Source organism: Eretmochelys imbricata, chromosome 6, assembly GCF_965152235.1.
Source record: "Eretmochelys imbricata isolate rEreImb1 chromosome 6, rEreImb1.hap1, whole genome shotgun sequence".
Taxonomy (NCBI): Eukaryota; Metazoa; Chordata; order Testudines; family Cheloniidae; genus Eretmochelys; species Eretmochelys imbricata.
The window spans coordinates 25,434,794-25,447,532 of record NC_135577.1 but is presented as its reverse complement, the minus strand read 5'-3'; the positions used below and the strand labels follow the sequence as shown (position 1 = coordinate 25,447,532).

The window sequence follows — 12,739 nt, the reverse complement described above, 5'->3', positions numbered from 1 at the left end:
ACTTCCTAACAGACAGGTGTCTACTTCCCAAAGCCATCATCGCAGCCAGTGCAGACTGATTCTGCTGTTAGCAGTCTCTGCAGAGGCGCCAAGCACTGATCGGAGGAGAGTTTATTTATAAATATTTTAGCAGAATGAAGAACCAGGAGGAGTTTTAAATTTGCATTTCTTTATACATACTCCCACTCAGAATCTGCGAGCTTAGTAAATCTGTATAAAATCATCACCGGGGACTGACAATGTGATTTATAAAGGCCAGAATACCCATAGAGCCAGAAACCTCTACTGAATAGCAAGCAATCTTGCTCTTCAAAATTATTGTTATTGCTAAATTTTCAAAATACCCCAAAACATTAACATGGTATCAGTGACGGACATGATCATTCCAATGCATTCAGGGGGCAAGGTCTCTGAGGGAGTGGTGGAACTCAGCTTGGGTGCAGAATCCCAGGTGGCTCAACATGATGTGTCCAGGGCACAGGGTACCACAGCCTACCACACAAAGCATAAGGACTCTAGAAGATATGGTTCCAAGAACCTGGTATCCAGGCTGCCAGAGGACACTATAATGCACCCAGGATACTATGCAGTGCACCATGAGATTCATGAGTCTACAATGCATGAACCATTGCTTCACCCAGAAGTGCAAGAGATGATGACCTTACACCAGGAAGGGGTGAAAGGGCAGTCCTGGCCCTCTAATAGTACATCACTTCTATGACAAACCCAGTTTGCTAAGCTGAGGAGCCAGAGTTCCAAGGCTGATTCCAAAATATACCAACCACTTGGCAGTGCCATCAGCAGGGGAGTTTTATTGTAAATACGTACACATTTCAATACAAAGGAAAATCAAAGCAGAGTAACAATTCAAAACTAAAATGCCCTCATCATTTGCAAGAGAAGGAAGTCTGCTTCTTCCCCAAACCTGTATCCACTCCCTTCATCCATGGTTCAGGGAGAGGAGCCTTTGGGCAGCTGCAATGTGGAGAGTTAATTTAATTGTGCAACAATACATATAGGGAGAGAGGATGGGGGGATCCCACACACAGAAACATAGATAGAAAGTCCTGAAAACATACCGATCACATGATTTGCAGTGAATACCCTCTTACCGTGAGACGTTTCGAGGCGTCCACTTCAATCATCCCCCGCAAGAGGTTCTGACAGTCCGGAGGGATGAAATGTGGCATGTGGAACACACCCCGCTTCACCTTCTCCAACAACTGCCGCAAGTTGTCGTCATCAAATGGCAGGGCACCCTGCAGGGATATGATGGAGGAATTGTGGGTGGGAGAGAGGAGAAAAGAGGAATGGGAGAGGGTAAAAGGTGGAAAGTTGAGCAATTTGATGAAAAGAAAAGAAAAGAAAAGAAAAGAAAAGAAAAGAAAAGACATTAAGAAAGTCACTGTACCATTATAAGAAGTAAAGCACACCTTCTTCATCTGTTGATAATTGCTTAGCATTGCTTTACTTTTTCCAACACGGAAATAGAATCTTGGAGGTAGCTTTTTATATTAAAATTGAAAAATGAACAAGAGAATAAAATAGAACGCAAAATATGATGTTGCCTTCTCAGGCAAATTCTTAAAAGACTCAGGGATCCACTTAAATTCAACTCAACATTTAGTAGCAGAGAGGTGATCAAAAATGTTCAAGTAACCAAGTTCAGAATAGGGAGTCATTGTGTGGCTTCGGAAGTGGCTTGTCACAAGTCCAAAATGCCACCAGCAAACAGTTGAAGTGTGCACTGATTACAATGTGGTCCACAGATTGCAACTGGTGACCACAGTCACATTGTTCATTATCTCTCATCTTCCAGAGATGTAAGAGAGGGTAACATCGGCCATGCGATGTTCTGAAATGATTCAATGCAGACTACTGTTTCCAGGGTAGGTTAAAAGCTGTAAATTATTTTCTGGGGTCATCAACCAGGAGTTTGTTTGGGACATCGGCATTATTCCAGGATTCTTTCCCGTGTGCCCCAGGATTGAATTAGGATGCTTTAAGAGCTTGAGGGTTCTGGAGGTCCACTGGATGAAACTATGATATGGTTTTATCACAAGCCCATGTCTCACCAGAGAATCTCTCTCCCCACAAGTTACTGACATGATCCTGGTAGATGCGCTGTGTCCTCAATTCCCATCAAATCCATGCAAGTTGCCGGTTCTCAGCAACTCTTACAGCCAGGCTCTAAATGTCAGTGTTTACACTGTATTTACTTCAGTGCATGTAATGCTTGTGTAGGGTAATCCGGTGCATATAACAGACTGAGGCCAACAAATCTCTTTACAGAAGCCACCAAAAGCCCATTTGATGCTGACAATCATCAGTCATTACCAACCTGTGTTTGTTCAAACTAGTGGCCTAGAAGCAAAAGGCCTCATATTCATTACCAGTCCCTCCAGTTACCTAGTTCCTCATAACTATTCAGGACTGAAAGCAAGATCAATATTGAGAGTTAGGTACTTTGGCTAATGTAATATAATTCATGATAAAATGCAGCATTTCCTGGACATAGCAACTAAAGGCCGCTAATTACTAGCAATTTCTATTATGGCCTAAGACTTTTAGTGGGTGTTTATCTTGATGTAATTAACCTGATGCTTGGCACTGAGCATCAGTGATGGGCTTGTTTCAACTGCTTTAAAGGCTCAGGTTTATACCTAGAAACAACCCAAAACATTTTCCTGAGACAGTGAGGTCCAAAATCTCGAAGGGCATCCTCTTGAGAATGGAGTACTCACTCTGATAACTCCCAGGCAGCTTTTCTCGGTCTCTTTTTCCTGTTGTTTCAAAAGGTCAAATCACATTCTTCACTCAGGCAAACTCCCACTGGATTTCAGTAGAAGTTTGCCTGAGAGGGAACCGGATAATAACTGTGCAAGGACAACAGAATATGGCTCAAGGAGTTTTGCTGTTTGTAACTGTAGATGATCATTTGACATATTACAAACAAGACAAATAATTTCATACACATTAAGTCTATCCTACTTTTCACTTATGGCAACCTACTTCTTCCTTATGGGAGTACAAATCAGATTTCCTTTATAAAGCTGAACAGAGGCAAAACTCACTTGATTTCAGGTTTTGTTACAATTTTTGTCTGGTTTTGAGGTTTCAGACCATCTGTGTAACTCAGAACAAGTTCTGTGCAGCTCATGAACCTTTCACTGAGCCAGGGACAAATTCTGAAACAGTATATTTTGGGTGCCAGGAAAGGAATTATTATCTGTGTTGAAACATGGTACTTTTGGCTCAATTCTACATTCTCAACTGCACTAAATGCAGTTTACAGAGGCTCAAAATTGGCATGAACCACAGCTGTTACATTTCACTCAGTTCTTGACAAAACCATTTGAATCAAGATGCAGATACATGTAATTAAAAAAATACACTAAACCAAACCACTTTCCTGATCCTGTGAAGGGCAATCTAAGCTCCTCCCGGTCCTGAAGTTGCAACCTTGACCATCCTATCCCTCTGGGGCCATTTGACTTCAGTGAGTTTTGAATCAGGTTCTTAAAGCGCTGCCCCACAATAACAGAGCAAAGAGCATATAGGAAAGCAGCTTTCCCACAATCCCCTCTGCTCTGCTGTACAGGGTGGCAGCCCTTCACAGGCGAAGTAAAATATTTGTCATGCATTCCCTTTTGGGACGGATGCTGACAGATAGAAGATGCAGCTGAGAGATACAGAAAGAGAGAAGGAACCCAGGAGAGACTTACATGATGTCAGTAGATTTAACATGAAATACATCAGCATTGTGGGGGTTTTTTCTGTTTAAAGGCGGTAGCAAGGATGATGACTCACCACTAACAATGCAAATAAAATGACTCCACAGCTCCAGACATCCGCTTTCCTCCCATCATATTTTTCTCCCTGTGAAACAGAGATAGGAGTTTAAATGAATGCTTGTTAGTAAGAGAATTAGCCATCCTTGAATAATGAGGAAGGGAAGAGTGGGAGACCTGAAGTTTTGATCCAAGAAGCTGCTTTCTTGAGAGCTACCTAAGTAGCAGGCCAGAGCGGCTCATACGTTCTTGTGAAAGTCAGTGTTATGTCCTTGTCTGAGGGATGTAATCCTGCAATATGGGGAAGGGAGCGAATGGCCACAGAGCAGTAAAAGAACTAAGGAGTCAGCACTTAATCAAATGTCAGAGATGCCTTCAGGATATCAAGAAGCTGCTTCTCTCCTGGTTAGCTCTTTATGGAGCTTGGAATGGGTCATATTATTTGCTAACTTGTAATGTTTTCTGGCAATTCTCTTCTATTGATTTTCTGAACCACTTGGCTTCATATTACTGCTGTGCATCAACAGGTGGGAAGCCTGGCCTTTGGAGCCCTAGGCCACCAGAGCCTACAGCAGCCAGCCTTAGGGGAAGAAGAAAGAGCAGGAGAAGGGAGTACCTCCTATTGCTCAATAGCAAACTAGTAACAGTGCTGACAGTCCAATCCAGTTTTCTTCATCTTGAGGGGATATTTAGGGACTCCATAGGGGACATGGAGGCCCACTGGATGGAAGTAACATGGAAAACAAAACCATTGTATTTCTGGCTGGTCAAGCGACTGAAGTAGCTGTGCCACCATGAGTGACCTCTGCCTTCTGAGAATGACATATGTTCATGACCTTTTCACTAGTGGTGGAACTCGCTTTTGGGCCTTGTCACATAAAGGAAAATGACAGTCATATTAAGCATTTGCAATGCTGACTGCCTTGGGATCACTTCCTGTAGTGGGTACCTGCCTGCATCCATGTAACGAGTGACATGCTTTTATACAAATGCTGAGAGTACAAGCTAACTTACCCTGATCACTTCAGGGCAGGCATAATGTGGCGACCTGTAAAGCAAAACACAATCAAATGAGCATCTAAACCTATACTTATTAGATATATTTATAATCTGCCCACCACAGCGGTATCTGGGAGCCTTCTACATAGTTTAGGAGAGACAGAACAACACTCCCCTCCCTGACCTCATCTGAAACCCGTTTGTGAGACAGAATCGTACCCAGGAAGTGGCTACCCGGAAGAATAATCCTAACACATAATTGTGAGAAAACCTTCAGAAACAGAGGCAACTTTAAATCAGGCTCTGATGCATCTCTTTCAGGAACAGATTTCTGAGTTCTGATCTCACTTCAGCAAAGCCCACGAAGGCCAATGAAAAGACCAGGGTCTTGCGTTGAAGAAGCTCATGTTCTTGGGGTCCCATCTGGAACCTAGAGGGTCTAGCCCATATTGATGGAGGCATAGTTGTATGTATTGTCAGTGCTTAGGGGAAGCCCAGCTTTCCACCCAACTCCTACATAGCAATACACCCCTAAAAATGCATGAGTCTCTATTAGCCCCCCCAAAACCAGTATGGTAATTTACCCATCAGCACAGTGCTTTTCTGCAGTGAAGATGCAGCCACCAAAGACCACATATTGCACCACCTAGATTAGGATAGAGGCTCCTGGGATGGACACTTACAGGATTCGAAAAGAACTCTACCCATTGTGCTCCATTCAAATTGTATTATAACATGCCAGGGAGAAGAGGCATGGAGAGCTATACACTGATCCTGCAGAACTGCAGCCCAGTTGCCTCTCATCAGATATTTTTACCTGGCCCTGTGTATAAAATTAAAGGTAGTCATGGCATATGCTAGCTTAGTTTTTAAAAAAACACTTTCACGCCAATCAGATACATGCACCTGAATTATTCCCTGCACCTTTGCAATTATCAAGGGTAATGTCATCTTTCACTTGCTCTCGGCTTCTCCAGTGGGCATAACTACAGCTAATCCACGATTTTAACATGCAACTTTGTTTTAAAAAAACAGGAAAGGATGGACTTGGGGGGAGGGATAGCTCAGTGGTTTGAGCATTGGCCTGCTAAACCCAGGGTTGTGAGTTCAATCCTTGAGGGGGCCATTTAGGGATCTGGGACAAAAATTGGGGATTGGCCCTGCTTTGAGCAGGGGGTTGGACTAGATGACCTCCTGAGGTCCCTTCCAACCCTGATATTCTATGATTCTATGGACTTCCTAAAGATTACAGCAATGACTATTTACTTTATAGTATCCACTTAAGGCAGCCTGACAAAGCAGGAGGGACCGAAGTTGGCCTAAGCACTTCCCCAAGACTCAGTAACACTCCTACTGACACCTCCTGGTAATTATAAGGCTGCCCCAGTTGTGTATTTGCCCTTTGGGCCAAAATAATTATGTGGTTGGTGATGCCTGTTTTATGTCACAATGTTTGTAGCTCAGCACTGATGCACAATGATTCATAGATAGATATTAAGATCAGAAGGGACCATTAGGATCATCTAGTCCGACCTCCTGCACAATGCAGGCCACAGAATCTCACCCACCCACTCCTGCGAGAAACCTCTCACCTATGTCTGAGCTACTGAAGTCCTCAAATCGTGGTTTAAAGACTTCAAGAAGCAGAGAATCCTCCAGTAAGTGACCCGTGCCCCATGTTACAGAGGAAGGCGAAAAACCTCCAGGGCTTCTTCCAATCTGCCCTGGAGGAAAATTCCTTCCCGACCCCAAATATGGCGATCAGCTAAACCCTGAGCATATGGGCAAGATTCACCAGCCAGATACTACAGAAAAGAATTTTCTATAGTAACTCAGATCCCACCCCATCTAACATCCCATCACAGGCCATTGGGCCTATTTACCATTACTGCATGAACTGTACTTCCACCCTGACACAAAATACAGATGCAATGTCCCGATGTGAGGATTCAATACCATGGCACTGGGAAGGTGAATCTTGATAAACCCAAGGTATATTGAGGACTCTGAGGGTACGTCTACACTGGAATAAAAGATCTGTGACACAGCCGTGGCTGGCCTGGGTCAGCTGACTTGGGCTCGTGTGGCTTCGGCTGTATAGATGTTTGGGCTTGGGCTGTCTACACAGCAATTGTACAGCCCCGCAGCCTAAGCCCTGCAAGCCCAAGTCAGGTGGCCCTGCAGATGTTTGATTTCTGTGGAGACATATCATATTGCAAGCTAAGCTTAAGCAATGTGATATAGACCTGTGAAGTAAGGCTCAGCAAAGTTTGGGTCTGTTGGAAACTGTCCACAGAAGGCAGCTTTTACAAATACAAGGGACATTCTAACCAGGGCTATCAGATCCGTAGTCCTCAGGTGGTCTTCATTTAGGAGGGAGCTTGCAAATTTAGATTATTAAGTCAAAACAGACTATGGTTCAATTCTAATTTAATAAAAATCGGGCTCTGTCTTCACATAGTTGGGTGGATTTGGTACTGGCATGTAGCTGCCCATTTGGGAGGGAAAAGATGGTCATGTGGCTAAAGCAAAGAAGTTGGAGTGAAGATACTGGGGCTCTGTTGCCAGCTCTTATGTCCTGCATATTCTTTGGTGAGTTACTTAGTCCAAAATTTTGTGAAGTGGCCACTGATTTTGAGTTCCTCAGTTTTGTGGCACCTAAAATTAATGGCCACTTTTGAAAAAATTTGGCCTTAATTTCTCTATGCCTCAGTTTCATCACCTGTAAAATAGAAGTAATCATAATATTAGTTCTCTACTTCACAAAGGTGTTGTGTGGTTTAATTCATCTGTGTTTGCAAAATTCTTTGAGATTCTTGGACAGAAACGGCTATAGAAATGCAACATATTATGATAACAATCATCATACTCAAGGCACATCCCAAAGGAGCGTATCAATCTCTAGCTAGGTCCATACGACAATCTGGCTGGATATTCAGTTTCTGTCCATCACTGGCAATCTTATTGCAGAACCAAAGCTACTGCAGACCACTTTTCATCTTCATTTCTTGGCAAACATGCTTTGAAATTCATGTCTTCCATCCTAATAATATGTCCAAACCAAGAAAGCCACCAAAATTGAACCAGTGCTGATGCTGGCAGTTGCTATGAATATCTTCATTACTGATCTTGTCCTCCCACTTAATATGAAGCAACTGATGAAAATGGCGAGAATCAAAAACATCAGTCCACCTGTCTTCAGCCATTCCTCGGTCCTCACATTTCACTGCTGTACAACAGTGCTGGTATAACTGTAGTTTTATAGATCTGCAGTTTCATGGCAAAACAGAGGTCCCGATATTTCCACAGAGGCTGCTTAAGGGCCCAGAACATGGCAGTGTTGGCTGCTGCTATATAAACATCCGCATCTTTCAAACATCACAATCCCATGTATGATAGTGATAAAATAACAATATTCTTGGCCCTTGGCCAAGCTCCCATTAATTTCAGGGCTTTGCAGTGGGTCATTTACCCTTGTCGGAAAGAAACTGATGTCAACGTAAGGTGCAGAGTAATTTGTGTAAGTGCATGTTTTTATTCATGCTAGGTACATTAGTCCAGTTACTCTTAAACAAAGATATGCCCAGCCACACACATGTAACTCCAGAAGATACAGCTCAGCCATTTTGAGCCACTGCCAGGAACAGCTGCCTTCATCATCTCCTCCCAAGTCTATAACTGTCCTCCCTACTGCCATGGAGCCTTACCCTCCTAGCTGTCCTATCATCCTCCAGTCAGGACACAGAAAAGCAGCGGCAGATACATCTTCAACAGATTCATTAGGCTGTCCTCCACTGAACTATTATTGCGTCACAGATTCATAATAATATGGAATGAAGTTTGGGGGATGCAATGGGTTAATGGACTGGCTTTCAGACCAGCGATCAAATGCACCATGGATCGCAAATGAAATTATTTTGGTGAGTGACAGAATCCCTGACAGGTACTTCTACACATCATAAAACCACTGCAGAGCTGGCAGTCTCGGTTTAGCAGAGATCCAAGTCAGGGACGAAGAGCAGGAACAGACTTCGGGTTGGAGTCCAGGACTGGACTAGCATAGCAAATTGCAGATTGGAACTGAGGTGCTTAGTCAGAGCAGTGTAAGGGCCCGAGATGGGAGATGTAGGATGTGTATCAGTGCATGTGAGGACTGAAAACATCAATTACCGCTTGCAGCAGACAGAGCATAAAAACAGTTTACATCTGACCGTGGATATTTGGTTCAACCAGCCATTCAGCTAAGTCACTCTGGGCTCGTCTACACTACCGATTAAGTCGATGTAATCGATGAAGTTGATGCAAAAACAACACCCCCCTCAAGAGACATAAGTTACATCGACTTAAAGTGCTGTCCACACTGCGCTATGTTGGCAGGAGACGCTGTCCTGCTGACATTGCTTCCACCTCTCACGGAGGTGGAGTAATTATGTCAGTGGGAGTGCGCTCTCCCATTGGCATAGCGCGTCTTCAGTGGCACAACTGAACTGGTGCAGGTGCGCCGAGGTAGCGTGGTAGTGCAGACTTGCGCATAGTAATGGACCGTGTTCGTTTGAAGGCATGCTCTGCTGCTGAGTCCCAGCAGCTACCTATGGAACGTCCACCTGAAAAAGCACATCAGGATGGAGCAACTGTGTTAGGGCGCCGTCTAGGTAAGTATATGGCTCCCATCACCATAGGATCTGAATTTCTCACGATCTTCAACGGATTTCAACGGATCTCACAACATCCTTGTAAGGTAGGGAAGTACCATCCCCGTTTTACAGATGGGGAACTGAGGCACCAGGTAGATAAAATGACTTGCCCATAGTTACCTAGGAAGTCAGCAACCAAGGTAGGAATTGAACCCAGGTCTGTTGCGCTCCAGTTCGGTGTCCTGGGTGCTACACCACCCTTCCCACTCTGTCGGAACAGAATATTTCCTGGGTGGGACATGGCATTTTCAGGTGCATTGAGAGAACAGAGTAACATTTTTCTATCTTAGTTATACGGATTGCCTCACCGTTTTTATTCCTGTATGGCAACTTTACCAGTGACAGGTGCCAACACTCCTATCTATGGATACTGAGGGAGGCAAGCCTGGAATACAATCTCCCCAATCACACTGTCTGACAACACTCATCCCTTCAAAAGAGAGAGGGGCCTCAGTACTGCAACCTGCATACCAACGTATCTTCTTCTGCATGCTGCCATCATGCACCTCAAATGCGTCACAGTCCCCATATCTCCCCCAGATTGGAAGGGAATCTTACAGGATTCTTAAAGGATCCCCCTTGCTGGAGTCTATTGGAATCCTCCCAGAAGCTGGGAGGAGAGGAGGGGAGAAGGATACAAAAATCCCTTGAATGCCAATCAGATGTGTGGAAGCATCCACTAACCCTGTGGAAGGTGTAAAAAAATCCAATTAACAGTGGAACAAACTGGCAATATCATACTCGTGGAAGGCTGGGCTACCTAAATAAATGATGCTTGTGAAACTGGGGCATTTTTGGAAGTAGGGTACATGGATAAAGCTGGGGGAGAGGAAGCTGGGTTAACCTGACCATTCAACAGCTGCACTGCAACAGCCAAGAGAGTATAGGCTTCTGGCATCGCCACTCTGAATTCTTTCCAGTGTATGGCAGCTGTATATCTGTGGTTTTATCTTGGCCACATGGGATCTTCAGGCCAGCCAGAACACACAGAAAATTCATTTCCATGCTGCCAATCACAAAGCAACTTCAACTGGTTGAAAGAGAAAAACTCAAATTTAATCAAAAATCTATTTCTCTTTCCACAGAGTCATGAATATTTCCTTGGCTCTTATCACTAATTATTCAATGTGTGTATGTCTAAGCAACTTTCTCTGCTTCTTCCCCCTAGGCCATTTTCCTCATCTTTCAGCTACATCTCTATGCAGTGAAGCCACAATCTGTTTTTGATAACAAATAATATCACTAAGCAAGATCAAGAAGCAGCTTTTGCCAGAGGGCTCTGCTGTGAAGAAGCGCCAGTGAATTGTTTATTTGACAGGTGAAACTGACTTCCCTGGGCCACGGCCTGCCCACAGGAGCAATGATTCTCTGAATGGTCATTCTGTAGGCTATGACCTCTGGGGGAAGCAGTGATCCTCCAAGTGACCATTCTTCAGGCCTCAACAACTGGAAGGAGTATGTTCTCAGTGCATGGGACACTCACTCTGTCTCTGCTGTCCTCATGCTCTGAGTTCCCCAGTTAAAGAGGGCAGGTGTGGCTGCATTTTTCTCCTCCTGCCACTAGCTGTTGTTTCTGCTACTGCTGGGGCTGCCAAACGCTGCCTCTCCTCCTCCTCTGCTGCTCTTCATTGGTTCCCAGGTGGCTTTCAGAGGCAGAAAGTCAGCTAGCAGCACTGACGGCCTCCCACACCTTCTCCTACAGGCTGGGTGCTAAGGGCTGAGAGGAAGGGGAGTGCCATAAGGGTGGGACAAGAGGAATGGGGAATTCTGCTGGAGAAAGATGAAGATGGAGAAATGCCACTGGAGGAAGGCAGGAGAGACAAAGTAGCAGAGATATACTGGAAAGGAGAACAACACAGTGACGGTCTGGCAGGGTCTAAGCTTAGGAGAGGGGCTATCTGATGATGGTGCTGTAACAACTCAGTAGTTAAGGTTGAGTTCTGTTTTACACTTAAAGCAGGCACTGAACCTGTTTGCTTTGTATGAAAAATACAGCATATCCTCCCCAACCTTACAGCACTTACTCTTCAAGCATGAAGGAAATCCATTAATTAGTTTATGAATTAAAATGTATTAAAAACTGGGTCCTCTAAGAACTCCAGCATCTGTGTCAGTCTTTACTCTATCCCAAATGATTTTAGTGAGAGACTAACATAGATGCTTCAACACAAAAAGTCCACAGAGTTAAAATTAATTGAAATCTTGTACATAGGAATTAAGTTGTAATTAAGCTAAGTTATTAACAATTGTGCCTAATTATATATAGGCTACAGGCAGGCTCAGGTCAACCACCCAAGTAACTCTTAAGACAGGGGTTTTCAAACTGGGGGTTGGAAGGTTATTACATGGGGGGTCACGAGCTGTCAGCTTCCACCCTAAGCCCCGCTTTGCCTCCAGCATTTATAATGGTGTTAAATATATTAAAAAGTGTGAGAACCACTGTCTTAAGTAGAGCCATTGACACCAGAGATAACTCAGCCAATCTCCACATTTCCTGTACAGCTAATTTGCATGCAATAACTCTATTGGCTCACATAAGTCAGTGGCATAAAGGATATTAGACGTGTCAAGAGTTCTCACTGGTGGATTATTTGATCCGGTGGTCACTGCTCTTTAAAAGTTCAACGGCCACATGCTAGCTTTTTTCATTTATAGATTCACAGATTCTAAGGCCAGAAGGGGCCATTGTGATCATCTACTCAGAGCTCCTGAATAACACAGGCCATAGAACTTCCCCCAAATAATTTCTAGAGCAGATCTTTTAGAAAAACATCCAATCTTCATTTAAAAATAGCTAGTGATGGAGAATCCACCACGCCCCTCGGTAAGCTGTTCAATGGTTAATTACCCTCACTGATAAAACTTTGCACCTTATTGTCAATCTGAATTTGTCTAGCTTTAAATTCCAGCCATTGGATGGTGTTATACCTTTCTCTGATAGTCTGAAGAATATTTGTTCCCCCTCTGGGTACTTACAGACAGTAATCAAGTAACCCTTAAACTTCTCTTTGTTAAACTTCTCTTTCCACATCGATGGCTTCCCATGGCACTGTTGCCTTGGCTCCACTGCCAATGAAGGCAGCACTAGTGGGGGAAGAGAAGCAAGAGCACAGAAGAAGCCCTTCAAGTGCAGAGACACTGGGACTCAGGGGCTTGGCTTTCCCAACCCTCCTGTCCCTTAGCACCAGTCTCACACTAGACCAATGCTCCAAATCAGGGATGGGCAACTTTAAGGCAGCAGAGGGCCACATATCC

At 44.1% G+C, this 12,739-nt stretch overlaps 1 protein-coding gene across 4 annotated transcripts in view; it reads right to left on the bottom strand.

Annotated features, from left to right (window-relative positions):
- BRSK2 (BR serine/threonine kinase 2) overlaps positions 1 to 12,739 on the bottom strand; it is a 425,109-nt gene that overhangs the window by 74,024 nt on the left and 338,346 nt on the right. For all 4 annotated transcript variants that reach the window (XM_077820019.1, XM_077820020.1, XM_077820021.1 and 1 more), the window contains exons 6-8: positions 4,806 to 4,839; positions 3,811 to 3,879; positions 1,113 to 1,259 (exon numbers count right to left, since the gene is read on the bottom strand). In XM_077820019.1, coding sequence (XP_077676145.1) covers positions 1,113 to 1,259; positions 3,811 to 3,879; positions 4,806 to 4,839 — 250 coding nt within the window. The remainder of the gene's footprint in view (positions 1 to 1,112; positions 1,260 to 3,810; positions 3,880 to 4,805; positions 4,840 to 12,739) is intronic.